At 40.0% G+C, this 21165-nt stretch overlaps 1 protein-coding gene across 2 annotated transcripts; it reads left to right on the forward strand.

The window, feature by feature from the left end:
* Window positions 1-6726: 6726 nt before the first annotated feature.
* ZNF483 (zinc finger protein 483) lies at window positions 6727-19110 on the forward strand. Of its 2 annotated transcripts, none has more exons than XM_080667180.1 (6): window positions 6727-6826; window positions 8822-9307; window positions 11198-11286; window positions 11819-11945; window positions 12322-12414; window positions 15591-19110. In XM_080667180.1, exons 2-6 carry the CDS (start codon window positions 8920-8922, stop codon window positions 17156-17158), a joined length of 2265 nt encoding a protein of 754 aa, XP_080523306.1. In that variant the 5' UTR covers window positions 6727-6826; window positions 8822-8919; the 3' UTR covers window positions 17159-19110. The 2 variants fall into 2 exon arrangements, with proteins under 2 accessions (XP_080523306.1, XP_080523305.1); XM_080667179.1 differs by having other exon boundaries at window positions 6751-6964.
* Window positions 19111-21165: the final 2055 nt, after the last annotated feature.

Consider the following 21165-nt stretch of genomic DNA (forward strand, 5'->3'; position numbering starts at 1 on the left):
CATTGGAGGCAATCAACCACAGTTAGACTGGAGATGGCTGAGAGATATGGCTTGCTTTCATAAAGTGAGAGGACCATTGTGAAATAGGAGGTGTTCTTAGCCAAAGCAATTTGAAGAAAGAATATGAATGATCTAGAGATTGATTCTCTTAATAATACTATCCATGCCCGTGTATCCTAAAAAATTTCCATGTATCCCAGAGGACCCTTGCTCCAGAACAGTCCATCTTCAGTGTTCTTCCTCCTTATCCTATTCTGTACCCTAGTCTCTCACTAAAAAAACAAAAACAACAAAAAAAACCTTCCTAAGTCCTCTTTTACTCTCATATTTAAGGGGCACCTTGATTCTTTCCTCAACATACTGGACTTCCCTGAAACTAATCGGTTGAGGAACAACCAACTGCAAACTCTGGTAAATACTTTTTCATCTCAGTCTTGTTTGAACAATTGACTCAATCCTCCCTTTCAAAACTCTCTTTTCCGTTGGTTTTCCCTACGCCACTTTCTCCTAATTCTTTTCTGCTTATCTTAAGTTACCTTCACTGCTTTGTCTTTTTCTGCCACCCCTTTAAATCCCTTTGGGTTTTTTAGCCTCACACCACTTCTCACTCTACCTGTTCTTGCTTTGCAATCCCACTCCTTCATCTTCAGTTACTAAATGACTGTAATTTCTCTCTCCAGTCTAGTCTCTTGGATATCTCCACCTAGACGTTCTACATGGGCTTCAAGCTCAATGTATCCCCAACTGAACTTATCTTCCTTCTCCAATCTACTTCCTGCATCCCTCAGAGTATGTGAACCAACATCCAGTTGACCAAATTAGAGACCTGGGAGTAGCCTGTAATTCTATCTTCTTTCTCTCTCACTTTTACTCACTAAGTTGTATCAGTTAGGGTTCCTAGCACAGAAACCGACTCATGTAAGTGCAAAAATATTTATAGAAGAGTACTGGAGTAGTTCACAGAAACAAGAAAAATGAAACAAGTGGGTTTCTGGAAGGATAGGAAGCGAGCAGATTCCAAGAACTCTGCACCAGGAACTTAAAGATTCCCCAGGGAACTGCAACAAATGATTCAGCAACAACACAGTCTTTCATTTCTGAATGTTGTAGAATAAGAATTATAAGCCCCAAACTCTGATTTATACTTGGTTAAGATTAAAAGAAACTATAGGTTGAAATGATAGATGAGAGGTAAATAATCTTGTCAACACAAATTCTCTGGAAATCCAAAGTACTCTGTTGGTCTACCATTCTCAACAACAACAAAAAGAGATGATGAAAAAAATTTTACATTCTGATGACCAGAGGAGCATAATGAATCAATTAATTCTTAAGGGGCAAAGGTCACGCTTAAATCTCAAATGTTTGCATGTTCTATTTCTTGTGATTAAAATTATAGCTTATTTAATTTTAATAAGGAATAAGAGACTCCTGTCTTAAGTAATTAAATTATCTTATTTATACAATAAATGAATTCACAATACATAGTGTATGGGTTCTGTGAGGGACCAGGAGTCACCCCAAGATGTGCCTCTGTGGTATGCAGATTGTTTTGAGCTAAAGGTAACTTAACTGCAGGCTCAAAAGAAGCTTCTGAGTCCATCTCAGCCCACCCCTTTAACTACCTAGAAGAATTTTAATTAGAGGCCTTGTCCATAAGAGATTATCAGAGGTAACTTCTTTTGATCTATGTATAGGGCAGGGCAAATTTCTATTGAGTAAAGGTCTGCTCTTCTTATCACCCTGCATTACAATGACCTTTTGAAACCCCCAAGGCACCTCACCTCATCCCTAGCTCACAACGTCTTATGTACCCGTGTTCCCTTTCTGTCTCTGAGCCTCTTCTGCACGAGGAGTCTCTGACTCTCTCATATATTCGAGGTTCCCATATGTACAGGTATTAAATTTGGTTCTTTTCTCTTGCTAATCTGCCTCACATCTATATGATTATTAGACCAGCCAGAAGAAGGGTAGAGGAAAGTTTGTTCTCCTCCCCTCCCCCGCCCGCCTCCTCCACAGTTCCTTTGTCAGATCAAGAGTATTTGGAATGACTCTCTCATAGCTGTAGAAATTAAAGTCACCTCTGAAATCCCTGATCCAAACACAAAACCAGGTTTGATTTCTTCGACAGTGTCAAGATTAAAATCCTGGGACTGAAGAGTTGATTGATTTACTTTGGATCACTTGTTCACCTTGCAGTGGGGATTTGGGACTATTAATAGAAATGGGGGGAAGGGAAAGTTGGACAATAAGACAATGGCAACCCCATCCCACTAGTCTAAATAGCAAATGTTTATTCTCCTTAAAATGGCTCTATTCTGTCACTTCCCCTCTTACCTTGCCTTAGTCTATTTTCTTTAAGGAATCTTATGGTAAACAGTCCTTAATTCTTTGCATTCTGGCTTCTCACTTTATCCTGATAAAGCTCAAGTGTTACTCTCAAAGTTTACCAGTGAGATTATATATATATATATATATATATATATATATATATATATACACACACACACACACACACATATATATATGTGTGTGTGTGTGTGTGTGTGTGTGTTTTTATGGAAACATAATTGATGTATACTATTGTATAAGTTTTAGGTATAATATATATATATATATATATATATATATATATATATATATATATATATATATATATTACAGAATAGTTACAATAAGTTTAATTAACATCCATCACCACATAGTTAACAATTCTTTTTCTTGTGATGTAAGCCAGGACAAGCAGAATACAGAAACTAAGATACACAGTTAAACAGCAGTTTGCAGCCATCTAGAGAATCTAAATGCCAAGCAGTTTGCAGCCACCTCGTAAATCCTATCTTCCCTAAACCAGGGACATTTCAGAGTAAATGGTTTGCACTTCTCCCCATCCAACGGGTAATAGCTTAAATCGCCCTACTCAGGGAGACAGATTGCAGAAATTCAATTAGTGCCATTTGCCAACCAGGCTTGCAGCCAGGGCAGCAATGGGCAGTGACAGTTCGTTCCAGACAAGCCCCCTGAACCTGTCCCCAAGGCCCCTTTTCTCTGACTCAGTGAGCCAAGGCAGACCAGCGAGGCTCATTTCCCCAGCCCTTTCTTGTTTTACTGTCTCAGCTTTAAAAACGTCCTCTAAAATTCACCTGCACTTGTGTTGTGAAATGTTCCCTGCATGAAATCCAGAACCCACACACTACCAGCTGGCCCTAGGCAGACCCGCTAAGGGCCAGGTCCCCTTTCCAGTAACATTAGCAACTTCCATATAATCCAGTATTAACTATACTATCGTCACCATGTCCATTACATCCCCAGGACTGTAATATCTTATAAATGGGAGTTTGTGCCTTTTGACCACCTTCACCCATTTTTGCCTATCCCTACCCCCTCATTGTATACTTGGTGGTCTCAGCTGAGCCAGGGCCAGAGGCACTAGGAGGTGGGGACTTGGTGACCTTGAGGCATCTCAAACTGTAGGAGTTCAGAAGCCTTCAGGGTCCTAAGGAGACTTCTCCAAGGCTGCCTGGTGGGAAACACAGGGCTTCAGTCAGGAAACCTCCTCTTTCATCTGTAATATTTCCTTTGGATAGAGTTTGGCATTTAAACAACAACTTTTAAAACGCCTCTCCTGAACTCCTAGGCTGTCCTCCTCCCTCCAACTATGGGGGAAGGCGTGCTTCCTCCTCCAAGAAGGCTTCTCCTCAAAGCTGGTTCGCTGCCAATTTTCCAGCTGAGTGACCTTGGGCAGGACCCTTCCCTGCCCTGAGTGTCATTTCTGTACAACATGGGTGAGGAGGAGCAGCCAGGACCTTGGCTCTTCAGTTTGTTTTAAAGCGGGTGATTCTTGAAGAAAGGCAGGAAAACCGGACAGATTGGCCCCTTCTCTCTCTCTCTCTCTCTCTCTCTCTCTCTCTCTCTCTCTCTCTCACACACACACACACACACACACACACACACACACACACTCACACACACACACACTTCCTCCCCACCTGTATATAGGGCAGTGGTCGGCAAACTCATTAGTCAACAGAGCCGCAGTTTGCCGACCACTGGTATAAGGGAACAGAGGCTGGGCAAGGGATTGTGAAATATAAGAAATTTTAATATAAATAACAGGCCACAGGGGAATACTATGCAGCAATGAAAACAAAAAATTATTTTCATTGATTTATAACCACATGCAACAATACTCTTAAATCTCACAGATATAATGTGAATGAAAGAAGCTATAAACAAAGAGTAGATATATGATTCACGTTATATAGACTCTAGATTCTAGGGTATGAAAACAAATAAAACTATTCTACTCTGTTTCAGTCACCCTTGGGAAGGTGACTGAAAGAGAGGAAAGAGCAAGTGGGGCTTCTGGGATGCTGGATGCTAGTTACACTGATGTACCCAATCTTAGAAGCCAGGCAGTGTCACTTCTACTGTATTCTATTGGCTCAGGTAGTTACAAAGGTCAGCCCAGGTCCTAACTGGTTATGCTCAGTGGATAGAGCGTTGACCTTTGGACTGAAAGGTTCCAGGTTCAATTCTGGTCAAGGGCATGTACCTTGGTTGTGGGCACATCCCCCGTAGGGGGTGTGCAGGAGGCAGCTGATCGATGTTTCTCTCTCATCGATGTTTCTAACTCTCTATCCCTCCCCCTTCCTCTCTGTAAAAAATCAATAAAATATATTTTAAAAAAAGGTCAGCCCAGGATCAAGGGGGAGGAAACATTGATACCTCCTCTCAATGGAAGGACTTTAACATCACATTGTAAGAATATATACTCAGATGGGATATGTATATATCGGTGCAGCTATCTTTACAAAATATAATTTGCCACATAGTGCATCAACTTTGTCTCCAGCCTTACCTCTTTCCAATCTATTTTCCATACTGAAGCCAAAACAGCTAAAAAAAAAAAAAAAAAAAAAAAACCCACAAAAAAAAACAACAAAACAAAACAAAAAAACACCCAACAACAAACAAGCAAGAAGCCCAATTATTTGCTTTAAGTATTCCTAAGTCTATTTATCCTGGTTAGAGATCCCACCAGCTTATTAATTTGTTTGTCGTTTGCTCTTTCTTTACTGGTGCACAATCCAGCACTCTTTACCAAGATGGTTGCTTTGAATAAAAACGTACAGTTTGGCCACCAGTTCCAAGAAGGGTTCATTCTTTCCTGGTAATTTATTCATATGTAGCACGTCATTTAATTACAGAATATTTCCATTAATGCAGAGTGTCTCAAAGTGTAGTCAAGGATCACCTGCAACAGGTTGTATGGGGGTGAGTCTCAAAATTTGTATTCAAATGAAGAATACCATGTAATTGTAAGGTACACTAAAGTTTGAGAACCACTAATGTTTGTCAGACCTGCCCAGTTAAACTAATGAGTCAATTTCATTTCATGTTCCTCTACTTTCCCCAGCTACTCGTTGATATCGCTCCATTTTCAGCCACCCAAGCAGAGGTAGGCGGAGAAGAATGTGCATTCAGACCTGGGACTGGTGTAGCTGCTTCTTGACTGAGGCAGCTTGCCTTGTGGCCTTTGAGACAAACCCAGCAGCTTCATTTAGTGGAGCTTGTCTGCCCCATCCTGCTCCTTCAATCGTTTTCTCCTCATTCCACCCCTCCAAAAGCCATCTAATATTAGGACGCTCCAAATAATCCTGTAGAGTTCCTCAGCCCTTTGCGTTATTTCCTTAGTAATTCATACAAGTGCCCAGAAAGTCACCAAATATTTATTCATCACCTACTATGTGTCAGGCACTGTTCTAGGACTTGGGGGATTGTACGTCCATGGAACAAACCAGATAAAAATCCTTATCTTGTGGAACTGATATTCTAGTGAAGAAGACAGATAATGAGTAATAAACAAGACAGTTACATGATCTGTTAGAAGGGGAAACAGGAGTGGGAAGGGGTGGGGTTCCAATATAAGGATAGTGGTGGGAGAGCGTCCCTGAGAAGAAATGAAGAATCGGCAGAGTGAAACATATGTCAGCCAGGAGTGCCAGCCAGGTTGGAGGGAGAGGAGAGTGAGGAGGCCATTGTGACTGGAGCGGGGAGGTGGGGGAAGATGTCAGGGAAGTCATGGGTGGCCGGATTCCATGGGCTTCATATGCCTCTGTAAAAATATGGTTTTTTACTCTGAGTGAAATGGGAAGCCTTTGCAGGGTTTCAGGAAGAGGAGGGGCATACTCTGTGTTACGTTTTTGGTTGGCGCGACTGGGGAGGAGGGATGCTACAGGTACCTATTTGTTTTGTGTTTTTTTTAGCATCTCTTTGGCTGTGTTGTGAAGAAGAGTGATATCAAGAAGCTATTGCAATAATTCAGGCGAAGCATGATGGTGTTTTGGACCATGGTGGCAGGTTAAAAGTCATAAAATTAATGTTTAATTCAAGTTGCAGCATGAATCATGGCTTGCATTGAATGCATCACCAATACGCTTCTGCGGTGGGTTTTCCCAGCCTCGATTTGGGATGGGTAGGGAGGGGAGGAGGGCGGGATGGTTTGAGGTTACCAAGGAGATATAACATCGTAGGTCTGAAAACCTCAGAATGTTCTAGGCCTTTAGGCCTCTGGCGCAGCAATAATTCTGTGGCCGAGCCCACCAGCCGCTTCCCAATGATCGTGCGCAACAGGCCGGGGTGGGAGCCTATGGAAAGCACAGGACTTTCGCAAAGCGAGAGGAGCGCACTCCGGGAATCGTAGTTCTGCGCCCGTGCGCAGGCGCAGTGGTCCCCCCGCCGGCTTGCGCGCGCAGCTACTGCAGGACCAGCTTCTAGAAGCTCATTGCGGTAGCGCTGGTCCTGGCTGCTGGTCCTGATGCAGGTAGTGCTTGCCCCGGGCCCCTAATTTGGGGGCCACCACCAGGTCGCCGGCTCCAAGGATGCACTTGGGTAGGGGTGGGTGCCGAGGGCAGCCGACCGACCTGGCTGTGCGCTCCCAATCCCGCAGCTCCGGTGCGAGGTGGGCATTCTCCTAAATTACCGAGCTTTCCCCCATCCCCTCCCCGCTCCCGGGGTCTAGCAACGGAGGTCCTTTGGCATTTTTATCGAGCAAATTCCTTGTTATGTGTGCGTGGGGGGAGGAGGGCTGTCCCTTGTGTTGCAGGATGTTTAGCAGCATCTCTGGCTCTACCCTCTAGGTACCTGTAGCATCCCTCCTCCCCAGTCGCGCCAACCAAAATGTCTTCAGCGTTGCCAAGGTCCCCTGTGAGGCAAATCCCCACCTGTCTCCTCCCCCCCCACCCCCATTATTTCTGCCTGCGTCACATTTTCTCGGTGCTTCTGTTGTAAGCTCCCTGGAGACCTAGAGGAGTGTCATAGTCACCGCAGAGTCCCAGATGCCCAGCAAGGCGCCAGGTTCGCGGTAGGCACCTAATATTTGGCCGAGGAGTAAGTGACGTCATACGTACTGTGTGCCGGGTTGTGTGCTCGGAGGTGGGTAATTACTGGTACCATAGTTACAGTAGGAGGAGAGTGTTCTGACACTTGCTGCGCGGCAGTACATCTCAGGCTGGGTGCTCTATGGGGGTGGGGACCCTGTATAACCTATCCTGCCTTCCTCACTAGTGCCCCGTTCCCAGCTCATTGACGATCAGTTCTTTGTAGGATGAAAAGAATGCATGCCACACAGGACAGGCTCTCTGCAGAAAAGCACCTGTGGTTCAGAGCAAGCGTCACACAGAGGGGACAGTTGAAAGGATAGAAAGGTGACAGTTTTAAAGAATGGAAAACCTCGGCTTGGAGAGGGAAGGAAGAGAGCATTCCAAGGAGAAGACAGGGCGCTAGTGCAAAGGATGGAAGGGGATAGTGTGTCTGGGAATGGGGGGATTTTTTTTTTTTTTGGTGGTGGTGGGGGGAGATACTTTTTTTACTGTGCAGTGTCCATCAAGGGCACTAGATAGAACTCAAGAGGCGAGGTCATCCGGACAGGGTCTCTAGATCATCATGCATGACCTCTGCGTTTTTATTTTATCTGGAGACAGTTGGGGAGGGATCTTATTTTGCATATTAGAAGGCATCCTTAGGCTACAGTGTGATACTGGATCGGAGAAGCCTGTACTTAGGTAGTTTCAGTAGGATAGAATGGTGAGGTTCTTAGGAATTAAAGCTGCCAGAATTGGGATATTGATTATGTGAGAAATTTGGTAGGCAAATAGGAAATCAGGCTTCTGAGTTGAGCAGCTGGTGGAAATGTGTGGCCATTCCCTGAGAGAGGGCAGGAGTTGATGAATAGGTTTGTGACTGTATCTTCCTGTAGCCCTGAGCCTTTTCTGATCAGTTTTGCTTATGAGGAGTATTGAGTCTGAAGAAACTGTTTTTCTGGAGGGTACCTTTTTAAAAAATATATTTTTTATTGATTTTTTTACAGAGAGGAACGGAGAGGGATAGAGAGTTAGAAACATCACTGAGAGAGAAGCATCCATCAGCTGCCTCCTGCACATCCCCTACTGGGGATGTGCCTGCAACCAAGGTACATGCCCTTGACTGGAATTGAACCTGGGACCCGACCCTTCAGTCCGCAGGCTGACACTCTATCCACTGAGCCAAACTGGTTAGGGCTGGAGGGTACCTTTAATTACCCTTAAGTAACTCCTCGGCTTTTCACCTACAAAGAAAATTATGCTTTTAATATAGTAGCTAGGCAAGGCTGTTTTAGGCCTGTGAGAATATATATCTATATAACTATATCTATATCTATGAACCAAACCAAGAACAATGTTTTTAGGATTAATGGTTTGTTTCACTTATTTAATATCTTATATTTCTTGACAGTTCCTACAAGACCATAAACTGAATCCTTGATATTTGCTATTTATAGTGCCTGTTGGTGGACTGTACTGATATTCAATTAGAGTCTAAAGGGGACTGAATTCCTGCCGGTGATACAAACTGCAAGCCGTAATACCCGTGAACAAGATGACGGCCTTCTTCCCAGAGCCTCCGACTCTGGCTTCAAATGAACGAAACAAGGACCTAAGAATGGATACCCGTGGGGAGGAAGAAGCTATCCTAGGAGGAAACCCAACTGACCCAGAGTCTCTCAGACAGAGGTTCCGGTGGTTTTGTTACTCAGAGGAGGCTGGACCCAGAAAAGCCCTGAATCAGCTCTGGGAGCTCTGCATTCAGTGGCTGAGACCAGACATCCACACGAAAGAACAGATTTTAGAGCTTTTGGTGTTTGAGCAATTCCTGTCCATTTTGCCTGGGGAGATCAGGATTTGGGTAAAATCACAACGTCCTGAGGATAGTGAGAAAGTGGTGACCTTAATAGAGGATTTGACCCAAACGCTTAAAGAAAAGGAAGGTGAGATTTATAGATGGAGGGAGGAAGTGGAAAAGATCTCCTTAGCGTGTGGGAGTGAACTCCCCAAAAGACAGCAATGTATTGCTAAAGAGGAGGCTAAGATAAGACTACGTTTGGAGGTGGGGTTGGGTTTGAATTCCCTGCCTTTTACTGTGTGATCTTGGGGAAGCTACATGACCTCTCAGAACTTGAATTTTTTGGGGCTATAAAAAGGGGATCCCATCTTACCTACAGTGTTGTGAAGAATAAATAAGGCAAGTATAAGACATGGTGGATGCTCAAGAAACAATACATTTTTTCCCTTTGAGCAAGAGGGGACTTTAGAACATAGGAGAGAACAAATTTACCTGAAAATGCTTGGAGTCACAAGCATATCAGCCAGCCAGGCCTTAACTTGTAACTCCAGTGTGTGCAGCAGCACATTTCTAGAATGGTGCTGTCCAATATCTGTGATGATGGAAGTGTGTTCTGCACTGTTTTTGCACTTCAAGCTGGTGCAAATAAGGAATTGAGTTTGTAATTAAATTTAAATAGCCATATGTGGCCACCAGCTACCCTGTTGGATAGTACAATTCCACAGCCTTCGGGAGCAGCTGACATTTTCATAATTACATTATTATATATTATATACTAGCGTATACAATATACACTATGAATTACAACATGATTACATCATTGTAAAATATTGGTGAAAAGACTTCTAGGGTGGCTAGCCCTTTTGAGAGCATGTGGTTCAACTTGTATAAAATCCCTCTATATGCTACAAATATTTTTGTATATTATTTACCATAAGGCTCTCACTACATATGGGCGACAGTTTGTATTCTACCTGAGATAGGTGGGGAAATAGTGTTTACCTCCACAGACTTAATTTGTGGTCACGCAGCTCATTGGTGTATCTAAAATTTGGGCTTCCTGACTTGTCTGTCACTGCAACTGGTGCTTCTACAAAATTGGGGCCTCTCTGTGGAGGCCCCTGCAATCAAGAAGTTCATGAACTGATTGCTCTAGCATTCAATTCATGATTGAGCAGTTTCCTTATAGCAATCCCTTTTTTCTCTTTGCATAATTCTGACTTCCATTGATTATCTAATCAATAAGCTGCCTAAAATACTTTTCATAAGAAAGTGAAATATGATTTAAAAGAAAAGCCACTTTGCCCTTATTAGAAGCTGTTAACATCTCAGGTTATTTTTTAAAATATTTTTATTGATTTCAGAGAAGAAGGGAGAGGGGGAGAGAGCTAGAAACATCAATGATGAGAGAGAATCATTGATTGGCTGCCTCCTGCACACCCCCTACTGGGAAGTGAGCCCACAACCCTGGGCATATGCCCTTGGCCGTAATAGAACCCAGGACCCTTCAGTCGCAGGCCAACACTATCTACTGAGCCAAATTAGGGCTACATCTTGGGGTATGTAACACATTCAGTTCATAGGTTCCAATTCCTGATTTCTGTCTTTAGGAATCTGTGAATTCAGAGCTGGAGTCAGTTCTTGAGACCAGCTTGGTGCTTTCATTTAATGAGTGACTCCTGTGCAAGGGAAGGATCATGAAGAAAACAAATTAATACATGATATGTGGTTTTACCTTAATGCATCTTATAAATATTTTTAAATAATTATGCAAATTGAATGCATTAAACTGTGGGTGTATAGAATGAATGAAATCAGTTTTTGTGATCTGAGGAATTGAAAGGATATTTTAAAGGGTAAGGGGATAAGCTTGGGTTTTAATGGGAATCTGTATCTATGGCTCTTCTTTCTGTTTTAAAGAGTAGGAGAAAACTTTTTGTTTCTTAAGACCTTTTTCTCTAGAGACATATATAGGAATTTCTAGTATGAGGAATTCATTTGAAAGGCTGGACTGTATTTTTTCTTCCCTTCATAGGTCCAGTTTCTCAAGATTCTAGTATTTCCCAAGAGGAGAACCCTGAAGAAGATAAAACAGTTTCTGTCCTTCCAAATACTGAGTCCGGGGTAAGTTTCCTTTCACTGGTTTTCATTCTTAACTTACTGACCTCCTACTGAGTGGTATAAAAATGCTGTATAGAATAATTAAGACAGTCTTCTGTTCTCATTCTTCAAAGTTATTCTTCACATTCTATTTTTTTTTTCCTGTCTGGAGAATTTGTCACAAGGTTGACTCTAATAAAAACAAAAACAATTATTTGCTAAAATTTAACAGTTATTCCTGATACAGTTAGCCAGGTGAAAAGAGAACTGTATTTCCTAACATGATAAAAAAATATCACCAGCTGGAAAATCAAAAGCAGCTCTTACAATGCCCATAAAAAGATAAGGATGTTTTAACCTTACTGCTATTAATGAGTATTTTCTGAATATTCTAGCCAGTGTACTGAGATAAGAAAGAAATAGATAAATATTGATAGCTTGCTTTGGAATCCTTAGAAATTTAAATACTATTAAAACTAATAGTTTATATTCTCTGAAATCTTAGGATCTATTTAGGAATAATCCAATGCAAAAAAGACTGTGTTTGGTGTTCTAGGAATCCATGACATTCAAGGATATAGCTGTGAATTTTTCCAGAGGAGAGTGGAGGAAGCTGGAACCTTTTCAAAAGGAGATCTATAAGGAAGTGCTACTGGAGAACTGTAGGCACCTACAATTTCTGGGTAAAGACACCTTCTCTTTATGATCTAGCATCTAACCTGGGTATCTTTTTGGCCACTATTTTTGAAAGACAATTGCTACTGTTTTGGCTGGGCATGCAAGGATGATATGATTAGTCCTAAAAATGGGTCCTGAAAATGTACTTTTCTGCCCAGTTTTCTCCAAAAAAGAGTCTTTGCTTCATTGAATTGGAAATGTTGAGCATCATTTTGCCATCATCAAGACCATACCTCTCCCATTTTCTCTTCAAATTTCAGTATTGCTGTCTCTATTTGACAGTATCTTCTCTTCTCTGGAGAACCAGACTTTATGTGTGAATGCTGATTGACTTTGTTCTATGGAAAACAGACATTTTTCATTTTGTTTCTCTATGAGCAGGCTTTCCAGTTACCAAGTTAGATGTGATTTCCCAGCTAACGTGGGTTGAACCAGGGCTTCTGGAAAAAGAAGTCTCAAAAGGCTCCATACCAGGTGAGTTGGTGAAAAGTAGACAAGGAAATTAAAACAGTTGCTTGCCAAGTCATTTGGGAAGACCTTTTGAAATGTTGGGTGGGCCATCTTGCTAAAATTAAGATAGAATGATGATTAGAATATGCTTGTTGTCTTCCTGGAATGTTCATTTTAATGGACTGTTAGTTTGGGTTCTCTGATAAGTAGATGCCAAGACATGATTAACCTTGCCAGAGACTTATTAGGAAAAATTGCAGTAAAAAACAGGGCAGGCTCTGGAAGAGGCTGGGAGTGAGGTCAGAGCGTGATGTAGGTATAACACCTGTGTAGGAAAGGGAAGGAAGGCTGGGTAGGAAGAGTCTTAGACTAAAATGCAGTTTAAGGAAGTTTTGGCAAGGCCAAAAAGGAGTCCTCAAGCCAGAGTCTCCTCTGAGAGTCCTATGTCTCACAGAAATGGGCCTGAGTATCCCTGCTATACTTGTCATCATTGACTGTGACCAGCTGTAAGAAGTGGCCTTGGCATGAATGCCATGGTGGATTCACAGAGCACAGCAGGTGATGTTAGCTGCCAGTTAAGTGCCACCGAAAAGATCTGAAAAGTGCATTTTTATGGACACCATAGATACAGATAGCAAAACAAAAACTGTTCGTAATGGACTTGTGCTATAATGGCAAGTATAAGGAGCAGTGGAAAAATATAGGAGCAACAGCTTAATTAACATTTGAATTGAATCTTGAAGGATCAATGTGAATTTATCCAGAGGACATCATGTATAGTATAATCCCATTTTACATTTTAAAAATAATTACTTATCTATCAATACTTTAGTTTATTTTAAAGAAAAAAAAATGGTTCACTTTGCGCTGTTCCATCTTCTTAACCATTGATTTTAGACAACCTATTGGCTGTTCCCATAAGGACAGCAATTGCCTTATGTTTAAGTAGCATTTGGGAGAGTAATTCCAAAAATGGGTTCTAAAAATATTTTGTATTCTAAAAATCTAGCAGGTAAAAATCTATGTTGGTACAAATATATGTCCTTCCCTCTTATATAAAGGAAGCATCATTTAACTGTGCATCTTGTCTAAAAGTCATTTTATAACAGACAAGAGAAAAAACATTTTTGACAGGCAAAGCAGAGTCAATAGCCATAATTTATTAAAAGCTCATGTAAAACAATAAGAAACACTGAGTCTATTAGAAAAATGGGCAAAGAATTTGAGCAGATAGCTGATAAAATTAAAAATAATTAAATAGCTATGAACGTGAAAATAATGCTCTAAGTCACTGGTCAAGAATGAAATATGCATATTTTTCTTTTTAAGATTTTAAAAAATTGATTTTTGGAGAGAGAGGAAGGGAGACAGGGAGAGATAGAGAGGAACATCAATGTGAGAGCAAAACATCAATTGGCTGCCTCCTGCACACCCCCTACCTGAGATCAAGCCACCAACCTGGGCATGTGCCCTGACTAGGAATAAACCTATAACCCCTCTGCACAGTACAATGCCCAACCAACTGAGCAACAATGAAATACACATTTAAGGCAACGATACTATTTATTATAAATCATATTCATAAAGATTTAAAGAAAGATCATTTGACTGGAGATGAGTACTCAGGTACTTTGCTCATCATGCTTCATGTGATAGTATAACTTTTATACCCTTTAGTTCAGTAATTCTATTTTTATGACTCCTCTTTTGAGGAACTATTAATCATTTGATAAAAATTCAAAGTTAATAAATAAACTAATATATGTTATATCAACAAATAAATAATATAGAATTAGTTGTTATGTAACTGATTAAAATTATTTTTATGAAGACTGACCAATGAGATGGGAAAAAATTTTGAATAAGAAAAGTAAGCCTATATATTATGCATATTTTTTCTATTCTAAAATATAGAGCAATTTCTAGAAGAAAATATACAGAGTTATTAACAATAGTTAATTTCTGGGTAGTAGAATTTTGTGTTTTATAGTTTTCTATTTATCATTTTATGAAAGTGACAATGTAATCTCATAATTAAGAGTCAGGATGATGATATGGTTAATAAATAAATTCAAAGTTTGGAGAAGGGCATAAAGAGTATAGTACTAGAAAAGGCCCTGTTGAGATTGTGGGACTTGAACCCTGGGCCCTGTCAAATTTATATGTTTGTGATAGTGAAGGTGCTGTGGGATTACATTCTAGGTAGTGTGAGTGTTAACACTAAAAGAATAGAATTGAGCTCTGGCTGGTGTGGCTCAGTTGGCTGGGCATCATCCCATGTATAAAAGGTTACCTGTTCGATTCCCGGTCAGGGCACATGCCTGGGTTGTGGCTCCATCCCTGGTAGAGAGTGTGTAGGAGGCAGCTGATCATTGTTTCCCTCTTACATCGATGTTTCTTTCTCTCTCTCTCTTTCTCTCTTCCTCTCTCCCTAAAAAATCAACAAAATTTCTTAAAAAAATAAAAGAATAGGATTGAAAATGCTGTAGTATATTAGGGACAGTAAATGTATGCCTGATTAAAGTATCCATAAGGTTGATAGGGCCAGATTATGGATACCTTTGAAAGTCTAGCATAGGTGTTATTGCATATTATATCTATAAAGTTAGTACTATTTGACTGCTTTGAGAAGAGACAATATAGTATAGGGATCAAAAGCCTGGGCTTTAGTGTCAGACTAGGTTAAAAATCTGGCACTGCCACTTATAATACATGTGGCCTTGGGCAAGCTACTTACATTCTATGTACCTAGTACTTGTCACATTCATAAAACAGGGATAACAATAGGGTTTATTTCATAGAGTTGTTGTGAAGATTAAGTGAAATACAAGTAAAGTGTTTGATATTTGGCCTGGCATTTGGTAAGTATTCAATAAATGCACTAATTATTATTGTTTGAAAAAGGAATATTGGGTATAGGAAGAATAAGTTTGAGCCTGTTTTCAAAATTTGAAATGAGGATGAAAACTTGCATTTCTAACTATAAAGCATAAACTTTTCATCTTTCTCAATATTTTTCCTAACCCCTATGTTTACCTACTTTTTCGGTATCACTTTCACTTCCTTATTTTATAGAGTGTGTTTGAGAATTGTCCAAGTCATAATCCTCATAGTCATTACGGCCCCTATCCCTAGTTTAGTCCCAAATACAGCACCTTCGTTTATTGCAAACAGGAAATATTCTGTGTTATTTCTTTTAGAGTGTGAACCTAGAGGTGAATTGAAGCAATCTGTTCAAAATCAAGATGTTCTTATGGACGAATCGACTTTAGAAAAAATATTAGATAGGTACTTAATGTGTGGTGATTATGGCTTGATGGGAGAATCTTCCAAACGCAGCAGATTAGAGAAGGGCCGTAGCAATAAGGAATGTTCACAAGTAGCAGGCACACAAAAGAAAACTCATGGGAGAGGCAATAAGGGTGAGGAGTTTGACTCAGAAAAGGGCCCCTCTGGAAGTAATGCCAAGGAAACTTCGGATATAGTTAAGCATCTGAGAGTCTACTTACGGAAGAAATCTCGGAAGTATAATGAATGCAAGAAACGCTTTAGTTTTCATTCAGACCTTGTTATGAATCGCAAAGAGCACACTGGAGAAAAACCACGAAAACGTAAGGAAGGCAGGAAAGTCTTAAGTCACTCTTCATCTCTTACTGAGCATCAGAAACATCATAAAATTTATATGGGTACTAAACCCCAGAAGTGCAGTAACTGTGGGATAGACTTTACTCAAAGTTTATCCCTTGTTAAGAGAAGAAAAACCCCTATATGTGAGAAATGTCGGAAAAGTAAATATCAGGATACAACCTCAAATAAAGATGAGGGAACAGAGACTGGAGAAAAAACCCCTAAATGTAGCAGATGTGGAAAATCCTTTGACTATAGTACCACACTGTCCAAACAGCAGAGACTTTACCTTGGTGGAAAACCTTCTATGTGCCGTGATTGTGGGAAAGCTTTCAGTAAGAGTCCATCCTTCACACCCCGTCGTAGAACTCATAGTGGAGAGAAACCCTTCAAATGTGATGATTGTGGAAAAGGTTTCACCATAACTGCCCACCTCATTAAACATCAGAGAATTCATACTGGAGAAAAACCCTATAAATGTAAAGAATGTGGGAGACCCTTTAGTGACAATTCATCTCTTATTCAACATCAGCGAATTCATACTGGAGAAAAACCCTATACATGTAATGAATGTGGCAAATCCTTTAGTCATAGCTCATCCCTTTCCAAGCATCAGAGAATTCATACTGGAGAGAAACCCTATAAATGTAGTGAATGTGGAAAAGCTTTTAGACAGAATTCTTGCCTTACCCGACATCAGAGAATTCATACTGGAGAAAAACCATACCTGTGTAATGACTGTGGAATGACTTTCAGCCATTTTACATCTGTAATTTATCATCAGCGACTTCATTCAGGAGAAAAACCCTACAAATGTAGTCAGTGTGAGAAAGCCTTTCCTACCCATTCTCTCCTTAGTCGTCATCAGAGAATCCATACTGGTGTGAAACCTTATAAATGTAAAGAATGTGGAAAATCCTTCAGTCAGAGCTCATCTCTTAATGAACATTATCGAACTCATACTGGAGAGAAACCCTATGAATGTGACTACTGTGGAGCAACCTTTAGTAGAAGCTCAATCCTTGTAGAGCACCTAAAAATTCATACTGGAAGGAAAGAATATGAATGTAAGGAATGTAAGAAAACATTCAAAAGTAATTCAGGCCTCATCAGACATCGGGGATTTCACTCTGGAGAGTAATTCTTGAACTATAGCAAGGTGGGAGGAAAGTTAATCAAAATTGTTCCTCATTAGAAACCTGGATATAAATTGCCACCACATTGATTAGTAGCTGCAACTTTGATCGGCTGGCAGCTAGGAAAAATAGACTTTCCCCCATTCACCCTTCTTTGTAAGAATGTTAACTTTTGGGAGATAGTAGTTAGGGCTGGAAAAGTCATGTGGAAAGTGAAAACAGTATGAGATGTGAAATTATTGTAAAAGGCCAAATATGAATTTAAAAATCAGGGGAAGGGGTGCCTAGAACCTACCTTTTTAACCATTTCAGAAGATTTCCTGCTCTTCTACTTTCCCCTGCCACTCCCATGTAATGTAATAGAAAACTTGGTTGGAGTCAGATAACCTGAGTTCGGTCCCAGTTTCCAACCAATCTACTATGTAACCTTTCTGAATTTCAGTTTTTGAACTGATAGAATGAAGGATTGGGACTAATAATTTCTAAGTTGGGGTTGTTGTTTTTTGTACCTCATATTTTCTGAAGCTGTAGAAATAAGTTAAAATTATTTATTTATTTATTTATTTATTTATTTATTTAATCCTCACCCCAGGATATTTTTCCATTGATTTTTAGGGAGATTGGAAGAGAGAGGGAAAGACAGAGAGAAACATCTATGTGAGAGAAACACATCGACTGGTTGCCTCCTGCATGTGCCCTGACCAGGGCTCAGGCCTTGGAGGAGCCTGAACCTAAGTATATGCCCTTGACGGGAATCGAACCCAGAACCCTTTGGTCTGCAGACTGACACTCTATCCACTGAGCCGACCAGCTAGGGCATAAGTTGAATATTTTTGATTCATTGGAATTTTCAAGTTTCTGTCGTAGAAAATGATTTAGGATACTAAACTTCTGGCAGTGAGAATATAGTATCCTTTTTGAATACTGGATGCCTTGAATACTTGATGCTAGAACGCTGTAAACAGGAACAAGTCAGTGAAGCTAAACAAGTTTGCCTTCAGGGAATGTTTTAATTGAACAAAACACCTAACTTGTTTTTCCTTTGAGCATTAGCTGAGAGGATTGGTGGTCTAGGAACATGCACCCGAGCCATCTCAGACATGAGAGTTACAGTCTTAGGAAAATAGATTGAGGGTGGTGAGGGTGGGAGGAAACGGGTGCTGGAAACAGCTATTCTGAATGGGTTGCCTTTTGCAAAATAAAGTTTTATTTTTTTAATTTTTGCCTGTACTAAGTACAGTTTCCTGTCAGTAGAGTATAAATATTCTTTATGGCAAAGGTCACAAACTAAAGTTGGGCCCTTGACATGTCATAGTTGGTATGCATGGTAAGAGTGTGTGTGTGTGTGTGTGTGTGTGTGTGTGTGTGTGTGTGTGTGTGTAATTAGTTGCCATCATTTAAAATAGGAAACTTCATACTTAAAAAAGGCTAGTCTTGAAGAATGTAAGGGATGACAACACTAAGGCCTTATTTCATAAGACAGGTTGTTTGGGCAGCTGCCTCTACCTTTAGATAGGGAATCTACTCTTCTACTTGCCAAGTTCTCTCAGTCATGCAACCTGACTTTCCCACAGTAGGAATTTGATATTCTGATCTCCTACCATCTGGAGAATACATATTCTATAATCTAAAGAGACTCCATTGATAGTAAATAAAATTCAGAAAAGGAATGTAGAAATTATAACAACTTTTCACTTAAGTTTTCTGTTGTGAAATTAGACCTCAAAGGAATGAAGAATACAGATGTTAGTGGATTATTCCTTACTAATTTCATTGGTGGAGTCTGAATAATAGTTTCTAACTTAGCCAGTTAACCACCATGCATCCAAAACGGAAACCATCCCCACATGCCACGATATTTTGAATTTAATTTAAAAAATAAATTTGCAATGAATATTATAAAAATAAATATATTACTCACAATTCAGGTGTTCTTGAATATTTTCAGCTGAAAATTCTCACCGAAAAAATGACTTTAAAGTTGGTCAGGGCTGTCACTTAGGGAAAAAAATTTTTTTTTTAAATAGATGCAGGTGGCGTGTGGGGGAAGGTCCGCCGCTTGTGTCTACAGATGCTTATGGCGTACAATGCGTTAAAAGGGAAATAAAAACCCTAAGTCCGTTAGATTTGGCTCTCGGATCATAGGTTCTAGAGGAGCCCCACTGACTCAGCAGTGGTGCAGAGCTGCTAAAGTTGAAATCGGAGGCAGTGTGTATAAAAGGGAACTAAAGCCAAAAACTTTCGGCTTATCAAAGCAAAGAGATCCATGTGCTCATCTGAGATGCAGCAATATTTGCTGTTACTTAGGTTTGCGTGGATACCTCTGGATAATGCTTGGCTTCTTCCTTGTGCCCTCCCGAAAAGCTTGCAGTTCAAATACTGCTGTGGGATAAATTGGTCTGCATAGTTACTGCTAAAGAGACCAACCAGAGACATTTAGCCCTACAGGACGATGGCTTATGAGAATCATTTACCTGGTTTAGGGTTGTTGTTGTTTTTGTAAAATAAAAACCCTAGTTTGTTTTTCTCTGAAAAGATACAAACCCTTGTAAGTTTTTCGTTTGTCTAAACCCCAGCTTGTTTTTCTGAAGAAAAAAAGTAACTTACAGAAAGAATTAAATGTGTAAAGTTCTTGAGAAGAGGCTTGTTCAGGATGTTTACTTTAAAATGATGACCTTGCTTAAAAAAAGATTTTAATGGGTTTCTTCTATTGAAGAAATTTCTTTAAAGTCACACCACAAGACGAGGCTTCTCCTGTCAACGAGTTTCCTTTTCGTTACTTATTTTAGAATTGTTTTTCAGTGTGGTCAAAATACATAATGTGAAAATGATCTCTTTAATCCTTTCTGGGTGTACTATTTAGTGGCATTAAATACATTCACATTGTTGTGCAGTCGTCGTAGTCATCTCCAGTAGTTTTCCATCATCCCAAACTGAAACTCTACTCATTTATCAATAACTCCCCACTGTTTCCTCTCCCAAGCCCCTGGTAACCACTATTCTACTTTCTGTTTCTCATGAATTTGACTCTTCTAGGTACCTCATATAAATAGATTCATCAATATTTGTTCTTTTGTGCCTTCTTGTTGCACTTAACATAATGTTTTTAAGGTTCATTAATATGTGTCAGAATTTCATTCCTTTTTAAGGCTGAATAAGATTCCATTGTATGCATACACTGCTTTTTGTTCATCCTTCTGTTGGTAGATATTTTGTTATTTCCACTATTTTGGCTATTGTTAATAACACTGATATGAACAGTGGTGTACAAATACCTATTTGAATCCCTGCTTTCATTTATTGAAGTGGAATTGGCTGGATGTCCTCAAGTTTCATCCTTGTAGTGTATGATTGGATTTCCTTTTTTAAGGCTAAGTAATATTCCATTGTGTGTTTAAACCACTTTTAAAAATATTTTTATTGATTTCAGAGAAGAAGGGAGAGGGAGATAGAAACATTAATGATGAGAATCATTGATTGGCTGCCTCCTGCATGCCCCCCAACCGGGACTGAGTCTGCAACCTGGACCTGGGACCCTTTAGTCCGCAGGTTGACACTCTGTCCACTGGGGTAAACCGACTAGGGCTACACCACATTTTTTTTTTTTATGCATTCATCCATCAGTACACATTTAGGTTGCATCTACCTCTTGGCTATTGTAAATAATGCTGCTATGAATGTGGGTGTGCAAATATCTCTTCAAGATCTATTATCAGTCTTTTGGATATATTCCCAGAAGTGGGATTGCTGAATCATTTGGTAATTCAATTTTTAAATTTTTGAGGAACCTCCATGCTGTTTTCCATAGCAGCTGCACCATTTTACATTCTTACCAACAGTGCATAAGGGTTTCTTCACATCCTAGCAACCCATATTATTTTCTATATTTTTTATAGCAGCCATTCTAACAGATATGGTTTTGATTTGCACTTCCCTGATGATTAGTGTTGTTGAAAATCTTTTCATATGCTTGTAAACCATTTGTATATCTTAAGGGAATTGTCTAAGTCAT

Source organism: Plecotus auritus, assembly GCF_963455305.1.
Source record: "Plecotus auritus genome assembly, chromosome: 5".
NCBI lineage: Eukaryota > Metazoa > Chordata > Mammalia > Chiroptera > Vespertilionidae > Plecotus > Plecotus auritus.

What these genes read in the sequence shown, in the direction of transcription:
- ZNF483 (XM_080667180.1), top strand. Translation starts at nt 8,920, where the DNA reads ATGACGGCCTTCTTCCCAGAGCCTCCGACTCTGGCTTCAAATGAACGA. An exon ending in AACGCTTAAAGAAAAGGAAG is followed by an intron (nt 9,308 to 11,197) that starts GTGAGATTTATA and finishes TTCCCTTCATAG; the next exon opens with GTCCAGTTTCTCAAGATTCT. An exon ending in TAGGCACCTACAATTTCTGG is followed by an intron (nt 11,946 to 12,321) that starts GTAAAGACACCT and finishes CTCTATGAGCAG; the next exon opens with GCTTTCCAGTTACCAAGTTA.